The following is a 12,787-nucleotide window of genomic DNA, read 5'->3' on the forward strand; positions in this document are numbered from 1 at the left end:
TGGGGCTGAGGCCATGCTCCCTTCCCCACCGGCTCCCTCCCTGCGCCCTCTTCGCTCCGCTGAGGGGAGCTGACGGTTATTTTTCCCCTGCTGCGTGTTTCTGGGCTCGCTCCTGTTTACGGAGATGGAAGTTAAAATAACTGATTGATGACTTTGTTCCATCCCAAACACTTTGGGGAAGTTTGCGTGGTTTCGGAGGGCGAGCTGGGAGCCGGGATTTCATTAAGCACTTGGCTGCCGGCACTTCTCCAGCCATGCTCCAGGGGTGGCTAATGTTGTTTTTTAAACCCTGTTTTGCTATCCCAGGAGCCGGACTGGCGATTTCCATGGTTTGCAGGAGAAACTTGGAGATGTGGCAGGTCCCCGGGGTTCACTCTGAGCTCTGAACCACCAGCAAACCTCGCAGCCACAGCAATATTGTTTCACTTAAGCCCTCCTCCATCGCTTCATCAGCACAAAATCGCGCTCCAGCTGCCTAAAAGCTTTGGAAAAGAGCCCAAAAAATGAACTACTGGAGTTTGTTTTTATTGTGTGGATGAGGATTTACAGGCTGTGGCTGGGACAAAAGGAGTGAGCGGATCATTCCCCCCCTGGAAGGATTTGCTTAGGAGCTAAAGCCTCGACCCTGGCTCAGCAGTGCTCAGCTCCATGAAACAGATGCAAAAAGCAGTGCAGAGGGGGGACAACATGAAAGGCAGGAGCAGGGAAAGATTTGTTTTAGCTCTGGAGCTCAGAAAGGCTTTTCTGGAGCGGTGAAAGAGCCGGGAGCTGGGGGAGAGCAAGTTGTGGCACATGGGGTCTGGCTATGGGGTGACCCCCAAATATCTGCTGGCACTAGCACAACATGACTGACCCCCTGGCATGTAAAACTGGGGGTGTCCCCTGCTCTGTGATCACATATGTCAAGGAAAAAAACTTTTCCCAGTGTTTTTTCCAGGCACGGCTGTGATCTGTGTGCCTGGGGACTGTTACCTGCATGCCTGCTGCCCCCACACAGCCCCACATCCCAACCCGTGCTGAGGGTTCGCTGGACACTGGGATAACCTGGAGCATGAGAGGGACCTGCTGGGGTTTCTCTCCCGGGTGCTGTGTCCATCCCCGCCGCCTCTCCTTCTGCATCACAGCCCAGAACAGCAGCAATGGGAGATGCTATCAGAACCCCAAAAGTGTCTCAATAGCCAATTCCTTTTTAATTACATTGCTGAGCTGAGGATATTAAGATAAGTATTCTGGCTTGTTTAGAAACTCTCTGCGAGATGGATAAAGCCATTATTTTTGAACTCTCCGTGAGTAACACACGTCCCAGGCTCTGTGCCTGGAGCATTAACTCTTTGGGGATACTCACAGAGTAACATCACCGTGTCACGTGCCAGTACAACACCAATATTTCATACAATCACAGAACAGTTTGGTTTGGAAGGGCCTTCCCAGCTCCCCCAGTGCCACCCCTGCCATGAGCAGGGACATCTTCACCAGCTCAGGTTGCTCAGAGCCCCGTCCAGCCTGGCCTGGGATGTCTCCAGGGATGGTTCATCCACCACCTCTCTGGGCAACCTGGGCCAGGCTCTCACCACCTACAGGGGCACAATTTCTTCCTCATGTCTGGCCTGAATCTCCCTCTTGTAGTTTAAAACCATCACCCCTTGTCCTATCACAACAGACCATGCTGAAATATTTGCTGGGAACATCTTGCGGGCAGATGCGTGCTGCCAGCAGGGCCTGAGGTGTTGCACAATGTCGGATGGTGATAAAAATGTGGTCACAGGATGAAAATGGGCATGATGGGAACATGGTGAGCTCCGAGCCAGGGCAGCACCTCAATGGGGACATTTAAACCACGGAGCAAGAGCAGGAGCAGGGCTCCAACCTGCAGCCCAAAGCCTGTTTGCTTTAGCTCTGGAGAGGGTTTAGTGGACAAAGACTGTCCTGTGTGGAAGAACATGTTGCTTTGGGCAATTAGTTGCTCCTGAAGAAATCTTTAATTTATTGCTCTTATTTACCGGTAATAGCTTTGGGCTCGGGTGCACTTGGGGCTGGTGGGGCGGGCAGCCTCCCTCTGTGGGATGGTGGCCTCTGGTCTCATCTGGGCCTTTTCCTCCTGTGGTTTTGTTTTTTTTTTTTTGCTGTAGAGTATATCAAGGTGGGCAGGTTTGCTACTGATTTACACCAACACGTAGGAGAGGTGTAGGCTTTACAAGCCTCACCAGAGGATCTGGTGTTGGCAGCAAAATTGGAGCATCGGGCTAAAAGCTGCTTTTTGGTGTGTGGATGAGCCTCTACTTGGGATGGATTGAAAACACAAGGGATGGAACTGGGCGGGCGGTGAGCACTCCTCGTTGAACCCTGCGTGAATTTATTTCAGGTTAATTATTGCACTGAGCAACGTGGGGCTGAGCCTGGGTTGGGGTAATTGAGGCTGATCCACCTCCGAGTTTCAGCTCCAAAAGAGTTTTCCAGCATCTGCGCTGGCAGAAGAGGCCATGGAACCGCCTCCCCTTCCCGGAGCGCCTGTGGTCACGGGGTGACCAGAGCCATAAAACATTTCACGACCTCATGCAACATGCCGAGGGCATGCTCAGAAAAGCTGGTTCTCTGCAGAGCTAATTCTGGAGCTGCTGGGATTCCCCCTGGGGCAGTCGTGGCCGTATTGGCTTTCACCAGGGGGTAAATGGGGGTTTGGTGGGGGGCAGGTGCTGCTGAAGGGAAGGGCTGGAGCAGTGTGAGCAACTGGGACCAGCTGAGATGAAAACTGCCTGGAGCAGGTTGGGAAGGCAGCACAGGAGATAAATCCTTCCTGAGACAGACTGGGAGCAATGCTCACAGTGCCGGACCAAGAGCTGCCTCCCAGAAACACCTCCCCAGGAGTCCAGATCTGGCCGGGGGGAGGTAGAATCATGGAATCACAGGATGGTTTGGGTTGAAGGGACCTTCCCAGCTCCCCCAGTGCCACCCCTGCCATGAGCAGGGACATCTTCACCAGCTCAGGTTGCTCAGAGCCCCGTCCAGCCTGGCCTGGGATGTCTCCAGGGATGGGGCATCCACCGCCTCTCTGGGCAACCTGGGCCAGGCTCTCACCACCCTCAGGGGCAACAATTTCTTCCTCATGTCCAGCCTGAATCTCCCTCCTTTAGTTTAAAAACATCACCCCTTGTCCTGTTGCAACAGGTCCTGCAAAAAGGTCTGTCCCCATCTTTCTTGTCGTCCCCTTTTAAGTACAGAGAGGCCACAGTAAGGTCTCCCTGGAGCTTCTCTTCTCCAGCTGAACATCCCAACTCTCAGTGTGTCCTCCCAGCAGAGCTGTTCCAGCCTCAGATCATCTTTGTCAGCACCGATGATCCTCCTAAGGGACACCAGGGCCCCCAGTCCCAGGGCTCAGCTCAGAGCAAGTTTCTTGCAGGAGGGTAAAATCAGAGAGGGGAAGCAGAAATTATATTTCTCTTGTTCATTTAATTCAGCATTAATAGCATCTCTCCCCACCAAGTCATTGATCCATCCCTAAAAGCAGACATGTCCCTGCAAAAAGCTCACCCAAGGGTGTTTTTAAGCCTTGAAAACTGCTTGGAGATACAAAGTGCAGGGTAAAGAGGTGTTGGGGGACGTTTTCGCAGCTTCTCACTCCTGCAAAACCCCAAAACACTGTCGAGGGTCCCATGGGGGTTTCAGCTACCCCCACATCCAACAGGGGAAACCAGCCCTCAGGTCTGACCTGTGTCTGGGAGGGAGCATCCAAAAGGAGCCTGAAACATGGCTCTGGGGCACACAATCCAATTTGGGAGCACGGAGAGAGGAGGATGTTTGATGTTTGGAGCAGTGTGATGGGCAGGTCCCACAGGGAGTAAAAAAAAATAGCAGAGGATAAAAGGGCATGAAAGGCAAAGAGAAGGAGAGCAACTAAAACCCATCCAAAAACAAGGGCAAAATTGTTCACTTCCAGGAGTTAGTCACAATGAAAATACTGGGATTTCATCATTTCTTCCAGCTCCAGAAAAATACCCAGTTATGGCAGCAAAAGCCCTGGCCGGGTCAGTGTGTGCTGGAGCCAAAGGGGACCCACAGCCCCTCCATCGATCCTGTGGGTGATTTTCCAGCTTTACTGGGGACAGGAGCATCACGGGACCAAGGTTCTGGGTGAGAATTCCCAAATTAATCCCCACAGCTGGGGTTTCCAGCCTGGGCAAGCGAGCAAAGCTGCTGTGGGAAAGACGCACGGTGGATTGAGTGATGGTGCACACAACCAGGTTTTATCACTCGGTGGTGAGCAGTTGGGGTTTGGCACCAAAACCCACCAGGTTTCCTGGAGCTTGACCTCAGGCTTTGGTGTAGGGTGATAAATTCATCCTTCTTTCTTTACTAGTTTAGAGACGGGGAAGGGGGATTTTGCTCGGGTTGAGATATCCTGGTGAAAGACAGAGGAAAGACCCCCGGAGCTGCTGCTCCACATGGGAAGACGGAAATTTGGTGAATCTCTGGGTGTGATGCTCTGGACATCTGGGCTCCCCTGCCAGCGGTGTCCTTGTCCTTTACACCATCCAGCGTGATGTCCTGGGCTCAGCAACACCAGGAGCACCAGCCAGGGTATGAAAACACGGGAACTGTAGTGGGTTTGAACATCAAAACCGATTTTTTTCTCAACACCACTGTCCAACGGCATGATCCCCTCACAGAAGGGATTTTATCAGTGAGGGCTCTGATATACAAAGCCAAATCAGAAACAGCGCATTATCTCACCAAGAAACATCCGAAAAACACAGTTTGCCAAAATATTGAGCCTGCTGGGTAGGAGAGATCCCTCCCTCTATTTTAAATGAGGACTTTTAGGAGGAGGATGGGGTGACCCAGATTATCCCAACGAAGGACGGCAATTATCGTCCCTCCTGGCAGCTCGGCAGAGTGGCCAGGGCCGGGTGAGCAGACGGAATGAGGTACTGGTTTATCCCCTGAGCTTTGCTGCTCGGCCTTTTGCTGCAATGATTTTTGGGGATTTCAGGTGACGCTCTGTGATGGGTGATGCCCGGGGTTACTGCTCCACATGCAGCCCTGATGCTGTTGGTTTTTTTGTAATGAGAAGGATGAAAACTGGGAGCTTCACGACTGCTTGACTTGTGAACTTTGGGTAAGAAGAGAAGCCGTTCCAGAGGTGAGCTCATTTCTAACCCCGGGAAATGACTTCATGGATGCTGGTATTTACTCACAAAAACATTGCATGTCAGATGTCCCTGACTAGACTTTCTGTTTCGAGTCCAGTATGAGACAAAAATTTCCTTGGACAAGCTGCTCCTGAGACAATTCAAGGCTTGGAGGAGGAGAAGAATTGAAGGGGAAAAAAAATCAGCATTAAAAACTCTGAAATCATGACTTTTTTTCTGAGCAAAGGGCAATTTTTGGACAACCAGCCTGGCAGAAGCACCTGCCCGGGTGACGGTGCTGAGGGTGGTGGGTGCTGCTGTAGGATGGTTCTGCTCGAATAGGAGCCGTCAGTACCCCCTGCAATGCCCAGCAGCAGGAATTTCTTTCAGAGGTGAAAAGACAAATTTTTCTCTCTTTCGTGAAGCCAAGACCCCGTCAGTGATTATTAGGATAAACAGCAGCAGGTTCCCTGCCCCGCGTTGAGATCCCAATTTATATGGGATGTCTGATGGAAAACCAAATGCTTGTACTTCTGTTCCAGGTCTGCTCGTGCAAAAAATTGCCACTGGGGCTGTGCTATGTGTTGTGGCTTTCTGGTGTCTGTTTTCTCCAGCATCCTGGGATGATCTTGATGGACTTGGGGAGAAAAGTCCTATTTGGGGAGCCTGGTGGTGCTCAGACTCCCTGTGACCCAGCTCCAGGGATGTACTGGGGCAGCATCCCAAAAGGAGGGGATTTCGGAAAGAGCTGAGCCGGGGTGTATGGAAACATCCCTGCCTGCCAACGCTGTTTCCTAATCGTGGGGACTAAAAAACCTCTGATGGTTAAACCAGTGTTCAGAGACTCAGCTGAAGGCTGCTGAGCAGACGACATCCAAGTTGACCTTTGAGGAGACGACCCAAAAAAAAAACAAAAGGAGAGAAAACACACAAGGGGGTTACTGTGCAAATGCCATAGACAAATAATCATTTTAATAAGGGACCCCACCCTTAAAATAAGACTTATTGCTAACACATGCCAAAGACATTTCTGCGTGATGGCATGCTAAAAAAATCCTCTCTGAACAGGGACCAAAGGCTTTGTTGTGGCATGAGCAAAGCTTACACTTCCCAAGAAAAATCCTGTCCCTGTCTTGCATCATACAGTCAGGGATGGACAGGACATTTCTAGACAAAAAGGCAGCCAGCCGGGAAGGAGGACACACAGGGAATACATTCCTGACTCGCTATTTAATTGCTTTCGTGCAGGTGCAAAGATCTAAATGAAAGGAAAAATAAGGATGACCATGTGGGGCCGAATTAATCTCGACTTCAAGCAGTAGTCTAATGCCAGGAGGAGGCAGCTGCTGTAATAAACAGGCTTCCACCCAACTTCTTTGTGTTTTCTGTGGTTTTTTGCCCCCCAAGTACTGGGTTTGTTCCCTGCCAGGTAAGGAGGTGATGGGGATGGTCCCCTTCCGTGTGACAAGGGTGGCTGGAGCTCACTACTTTTCTCTTTCCCCTTGGATGTAAAACTCTTTGAATGCATAAATTTCCCTCTGAGTTTCTGAGCACAGAGTTTCCAGTCTGATCCCTTACATGCCAAAGTGGTGGAGGGTTTCGGGAACTCTGGTGGACGGTGATGCCCCAAGGGATGACGTGGTCCAGCACCTGCAGCCTCCCTCGGTCTCTCTGCTGCACAATTTGACTCTTAAACCCACAAAATGGGAAAAAATGCTCCTTTTTCACTTGTGCCCAGGAGCAGAGCAGCTCCAGAGATGGTACAACCCCTCGCTCAGAGCTCGGGCATTTCTTCTTAAAAATAAGTGAGAATAGGTTTAATGATGGAAAACCTCTCCCAGAAAGTGAACCTCCTCCTCTCGGGGAACACCACAGAGCCAACACCGTCAGCCTGCAGTCCCCCTGTATGCCGTGTACTTCTTAATTCAATAAACCGGGGGACATGAAGGTCTGTTGGCATGTAATTAAAGTCCCTGTGATGCCCCTGGGAGCATGTTTGCTGGTGCTGGCCCTGGCGGAGCTTGGGACTGTCCCTTTGTCACCCCTACAGCTCTTCTGCTGGCCAGAGGAATGGGGTGTCCTCAGTTTCCCTCCCTGCCCTTGCATTGCACATCATATTTTTTAAGCTCTTGTGAGCTCTTTGTCCCTCCCAGGGTTTCAAGCTCTCACTACATTACACAGAAAGAAATACAAAAATAACAAGGTGGGAACTGATAGAGTGCAGAAAGAAAAAAAAAAAGTATATTCATTCAAATGGCAAAATGACCCGAGTTTCTCCTTATTAATTCTTTCCTTACAGCATTTCCAATGCGGGCACGTACCTGTGTTCATCTGGGATCCTCCCTCGGACCCAGGAGCATCGCTGGGGTGTGTGTGTCTGTGTGTGCGGCGAATCTCACGGTTGTCTGAGCAACGGGACGTTCATCACTAACTCCAGGGATCATTAACTCATTTTTCCTGTATTTATAGAAAACCGATGCAGGGAATGTTGGCACTTATCCCTGATGAGGCCACATTTGTCCACAACATCTTGAATTTTGGCCGATTTTTGAAATACAGTGGCTTTGTCATCATCCCTGCCGCCTGCTCGTTAAGCCTGAAATCGGGCAGCTCGTTAAAGCTGCGAGGGCAGGGGTGCCGGCCCCTGCCCATGGGTACCCACCTCCTCCAGCCCTGCTCCTGGTTTGCCAGTGCAGGGGATTTTTTTTGCATCAGCATCTCCAGCTGCCTGCATACGCCTGGGCTGAAAACCAGCATAGCTCCCAGCTGGGCTGTCGGCAAAGGGGAAATTTTGCTGCTTCCAGGGGTTTTGGTGCAGGGATGTGATGCAAAGATGCGCTGGAGCATCCTGACTCGGCACCGCAGCGGTAGGAGACCTGCGGGGAATGACAAGGAGCATCTTATCTTGGCGTGAGAAATGCATACAGCAGGTACGGTCCGATCAGCTGGGACTAAGCCAGACCTGGGCATGGGTTTCCCCTTATTTCTCCCAGACTTTTTAACTGTTTTTTCTTTTTGCTGCTTGTTTTTGGTTGTTTTTTGGGGAAGGAGAGGGGCAGTTTGCTGTGAGTTGTTGGCATCTCCATCCCTCAGACCTGGGGAGGCAGATTCGATCTCTGTTGTTTGTGTTATTCCTGCAAAGCTGAGGAATGCTTTACTTGGGTATCGGCAAACCAGAGGGTGCTTGAAATGGTAAGAGACCGACCCTACCCATCCCTGGGACTGTTACCAGCTCGTGTTCCTGAGAGTTGGAAGTATTTGCCCTTGAAATGTGAATTGTCCCCAGGCTGGTTGTGCTAGGGGGAAAAGGGCAATTAAATCAAGCTGGGGGGAGGGGGGGGAAAGGACAATTAAATCAAGCTATGGTGGGAAAGAGCAGTAAAATCAAGCCGTGGGGGAGCACCATGTGGCTCATTACCCCCAGCTACCCCTTGTGTGGGTGAATTTTTTGCGCCACCTCATCCTCCTGCTTCACCTCCCCAAGGCAAAGGGACAGAGGTGCTGAGCTGGTGCTCCTGGGTTCTGGGAAGTTCCGGGCTCCACAACACCACCGTGATCCTCTCCCAAGAGCTGCTCTCAGTCCCCGGACAGTGTGGGATCCTCCTTCTCCCCTCCTGTTTTCCCCAGGTGCTCCCACACACAGCCCCAAATCCATCACTGGAGGTGGAGGTGGACCGTTAAGGTATAACACCTTAAAAACCATGGGGTTTCTAAAAAGTCAAGCCCTGCTTGCAAAACCCCTTTGAAAGGACGAGTCCTTGAACTGAGCACGGCTGCCACGGCACAGCTCCGGTGTGACCATTCCTGGCGGGCAGTGGCTTGTCCCGTGGTCCTGGCCACCGCTCCCGCTTCCCAGCTGCTCAACCGCTTTGCAAAGAGCTAAAAATATATATGTCTGTGTGAGCGATTGCGATAGATACGGCAGGGGGTGAGCCAAGGAGGGCAGCCGGCAGTGTCACCGCGACGGGGAGGTGCTGGTGCCTTGGCAGAGGGGATGGGCAGGGACATGATGGGACTGGCAGGTTGCTGTTGGTACCTCCAGTGCAGATTGGGTTCAGTTTTGGGCCCCTCATGCCAAGAAAGCCCTTGAGGTGCTGGAGTGAGTTCAAAGGAGGGAACGGAGCTGGGGAAGGGGCTGGAGCACAAGTGTGATGGGAGCGGCTGAGGGACATGGGGGGTTCAGCTGGAGAACAGGAGCTGAGGGGAGACCTTCTGATCTCTGAACTGCCTGAAAGGAGCTTGGAGCCAGGGGGGTCGGGCTCTGCTCCCCAGGAACAAGCGCCAGGACCAGAAGAAATGGCCTCGAGTTGTGCCAGGGGAGGTTGAGGTTGGATCTTGGGAACAATTTCTTCCCAGAAAGCGCTGTCGGGCATTGGAACAGGCTGCCCAGGGCAGTGGTGGAGTCACCATCCCTGGAGGGGTTGAACAGACGGAGACGAGGTTCTCAGGAACATGGGGTAGTGCCAGGGGTGGACTCAATGATCTTGAGGGTCATTTCCAACCAAAATGATCCTATGATTCTGTCTCCTCATTTCTCCTTATACTGAAGCTGCAGCACACGACACAGCTCCTAAGGGCATTCACTTCTGTTTCAGCAGGGGAAGAGTGACAAGCAGCTCCCCACGTTGCCCCATCACCCAGCCATGGAGGGAGACACCAACATTTCGACACCAGGATGCCTTGAGAACTGGGTCGAGCCCCAGTTCACGCAAGCAGCGAGGGTCCGAGTGATCATCACAGCCATCTTCTTCTTACTGGCGGCCGGCAGCAATGCGGCAGTGCTCGTCAGCTTGCTGAGGAAGAGGAGGGAATCCCACGTGCGGCCTCTGATCCTCAGCCTGGCACTGGCCGACCTCCTGGTGACAGTGGCAGTGATGCCGCTAGATGCAGCATGGAATGTGACGGTGCAGTGGTACGGAGGGGACATCTCCTGCAAGCTCCTTAACTTCCTCAAGCTCTTCGCCATGTACGCGTCCGCCCTGGTGCTGGTGGTCATCAGCCTGGACCGGCATGCAGCTGTCCTCCATCCCTTCTCCCGCGCTCGCCGCCGCAACGGGCTGCTGCTCCGTGCTGCCTGGGCTGGCAGCGTCCTCCTGGCTTTGCCCCAGGTGGGGCTCGGTGTCCTGCCCACAGGGTTTGACCAGGCTGGGGTGGTTTTCATAGCATCACAGAATGGTTTGGGTTGAAGGGACCTTTCCAGCTCCCCCAGTGCCACCCCTGCCATGAGCAGGGACATCTTCACCAGCTCAGGTTGCTCAGAGCCCCGTTCAGCCTGGCCTGGGATGTCTCCAGGGATGGGGCATCCACCGCCTCTCTGGGCAACCTGGGACAGGCTCTCACCACCCTCAGGGGCAACAATTTCTTCCTCACGTCTAACCTGAATCTCCCCTCCTTTAGTTTAAAACCATTCCCCCTTGTCCTATCACAACAGGCCCTGCTAAAATGTCTGTCCCCATCTTTCTTGTCAGCCCCTTTTAAGTTTGGAAAGCCCTCAATAACATCTCCCCGGAGCTTCTCTTCTCCAGCTGAACACCCCAGCTCTCTCAGCCTGTCCTCCCAGCAGAGCTGTTCCAGCCTCAGATCATTTCTGTGGTTTTAAAGAAGGGTTTCCCCATACCAGCAGCTCAAACAAGTCCATCGCAGTCCACAGGCTCCACCACCACTGGATTGGTTTTGCTAACAAATCTATGTCTTTGCTGTGTTGAGTGCTCAAAAATGCTTTGCACTCTTCTTATAGAACCTTAAAGCACCTTTTCATTGCAACACCATCAGGGTGTTACACTAAGGGCTGGGAAAAAATGTGTCCACATGGTGCCCTGTTCCAAAGCCTCTCTGAGTTATTATTTGGTTCTCCATTTCAGCTTTTCCTCTTCCACCTGCACACAGCCCCAGGAGGGAACTTCACCCAGTGCGTTACTCACGGGAGCTTCCGAGCCCACTGGGAGGAAACCATCTACAACATGTTCACCTTCACCACCCTCTACATCACCCCCCTGAGCGTCATGATCGTTTGCTATGTTCGGATCATTTGGGAGATCAGTAAGCAGCTAAAGATCAACAAAGGTAAGACTGCTGAGACTGCTCCAGCCTTGAGTGTTGTTGGGTCTGTCCCAACACCCTTTGAAGGGTAACTCAACCAAAGGGTTTTACACAGACTTCTTGACCCTCCTGTTTGCTGTGTTCTGCTTCCTGTGGGCCATGGACTAGACCATGAGGTGGTTGCTCCTCTCTGGGAGAAGTGCAGTCACGGGTGGTTATGTTCTTCTGTTTTTCTCCCATCTCTAGGTATCTTTTTAACTCTCTCTGGTAGGTTTGATAAGAAATCAGAATGACCACATCTCCAAGGCACGCATGAAGACCCTCAAGATGACCATAGTGATTGTTGCCACCTTCATCATCTGCTGGACCCCATACTACTTCCTGGGCTTGTGGTACTGGTTCCAGCCAGCCATGATCCAGAAGATGCCAGAGTATGTCAACCACAGCTTCTTTCTCTTTGGCTTGTTGCACACCTGCACTGACCCTGTCATTTATGGACTCTACACCCCCTCCTTTCGGGAGGATGTGCAGTTGTGTCTCAGGGGCATTGAAACAGCCATTACCAGGCATGAGAGGCACAAACCCATCTCAGTCGCAGAGAAGAACATCAAGGATGGTGCTGTAAATGGTGGGGTGGCATCAGGGGGCTCCAATGGGACAACTGTCAACACAGCCTGCTGAAGAGATGTACCTGCAAGGAGATGTGAGGCACAGCTTTGGGGGCTGCTATGTCCCATGGGATTGCTCTGGAGACTGTCACAAGGAGGTTTGTCACCCAGCTTTGGTGGGTGAGGGTGTCTGGCCAGAAACTGGGAATGTGGCTCCTGCCTGTACTCAGGGTGAAAAACATTTTGAGGTTATTTATGGTCATTCCTCCATGTTCTGGCAGCCCCATGGCGACTAGAAAACCATCCTTTTTGTACCCTACGCATGCTCTAGCCCTAATTCTGGGGTCAAGCATCTGCCACACTTCCAGCATTAACCCCTGGGAAGAGACACACTGGTTCCTCCATGGTCCAGGGCCATGTCATCCAGGGTGGCCAAGCTAGAAGTGCCTTTTGCACCTACACCAACGTGTGGAGCTGCAGAGATGCACAGCACTACATGGTGGGCTGCAAAGGCACCATCACAGTCTTTTGCTCCATTTTCTCCATCTGCTGTTGGAAATGCTTTCTGGAAATTTTGACTCTCCTGGCTTGGAGCCTACCTGGTTCTCCCACGGCCATGTGCGAAGGCCTGGGAAGGATGTAAATCTTTAGGAATGACTAATGCAGGGATGTTAGTCCCCCTGGGCTGCCTCTGTGGTGGGGATGGAGAAGGTGCTGTGGGGATGCAGGTGTCTGGACAAGAAAGGTGTGAAGAACCATAGTGGAATGGGATGGGGTGGGGTGGGACAGGCTTTCTTCTCTCTTTTGGACACAGACAGAAGGGAAAACAGTCACTGCTGCCTTGTTCTGGCACACAGGGAGTGGTGGGAACACATCCTTACATAGCTGACCAGGAGAGAGGGCATTTGGGGTAACCAGAGGGTGACACAGCCCAGCCCCTCTTGACTTTCTCTGTCCCCAACCCCTCTCCATGACACGACCTGGCAGTTCTCAGACCACACACGGGGCTGATTG

General features: G+C 52.2%; 1 protein-coding gene across 1 annotated transcript; it reads left to right on the forward strand.

The window, feature by feature from the left end:
* Positions 1-1,256: 1,256 nt before the first annotated feature.
* Positions 1,257-11,846, forward strand: LOC309443815 (gonadotropin-releasing hormone II receptor-like; the record flags this gene model as incomplete). Its single annotated transcript, XM_082061088.1, has 4 exons — positions 1,257-1,286; positions 9,725-10,234; positions 10,988-11,189; positions 11,437-11,846. The coding sequence occupies 4 exons, from the start codon at positions 1,257-1,259 to the stop codon at positions 11,844-11,846; spliced, it is 1,152 nt and encodes a 383-aa protein (XP_081917214.1).
* Positions 11,847-12,787: the final 941 nt, after the last annotated feature.

Source organism: Streptopelia decaocto, assembly GCF_964273445.1.
Source record: "Streptopelia decaocto genome assembly, chromosome: 9".
Lineage (NCBI taxonomy): Eukaryota > Metazoa > Chordata > Aves > Columbiformes > Columbidae > Streptopelia > Streptopelia decaocto.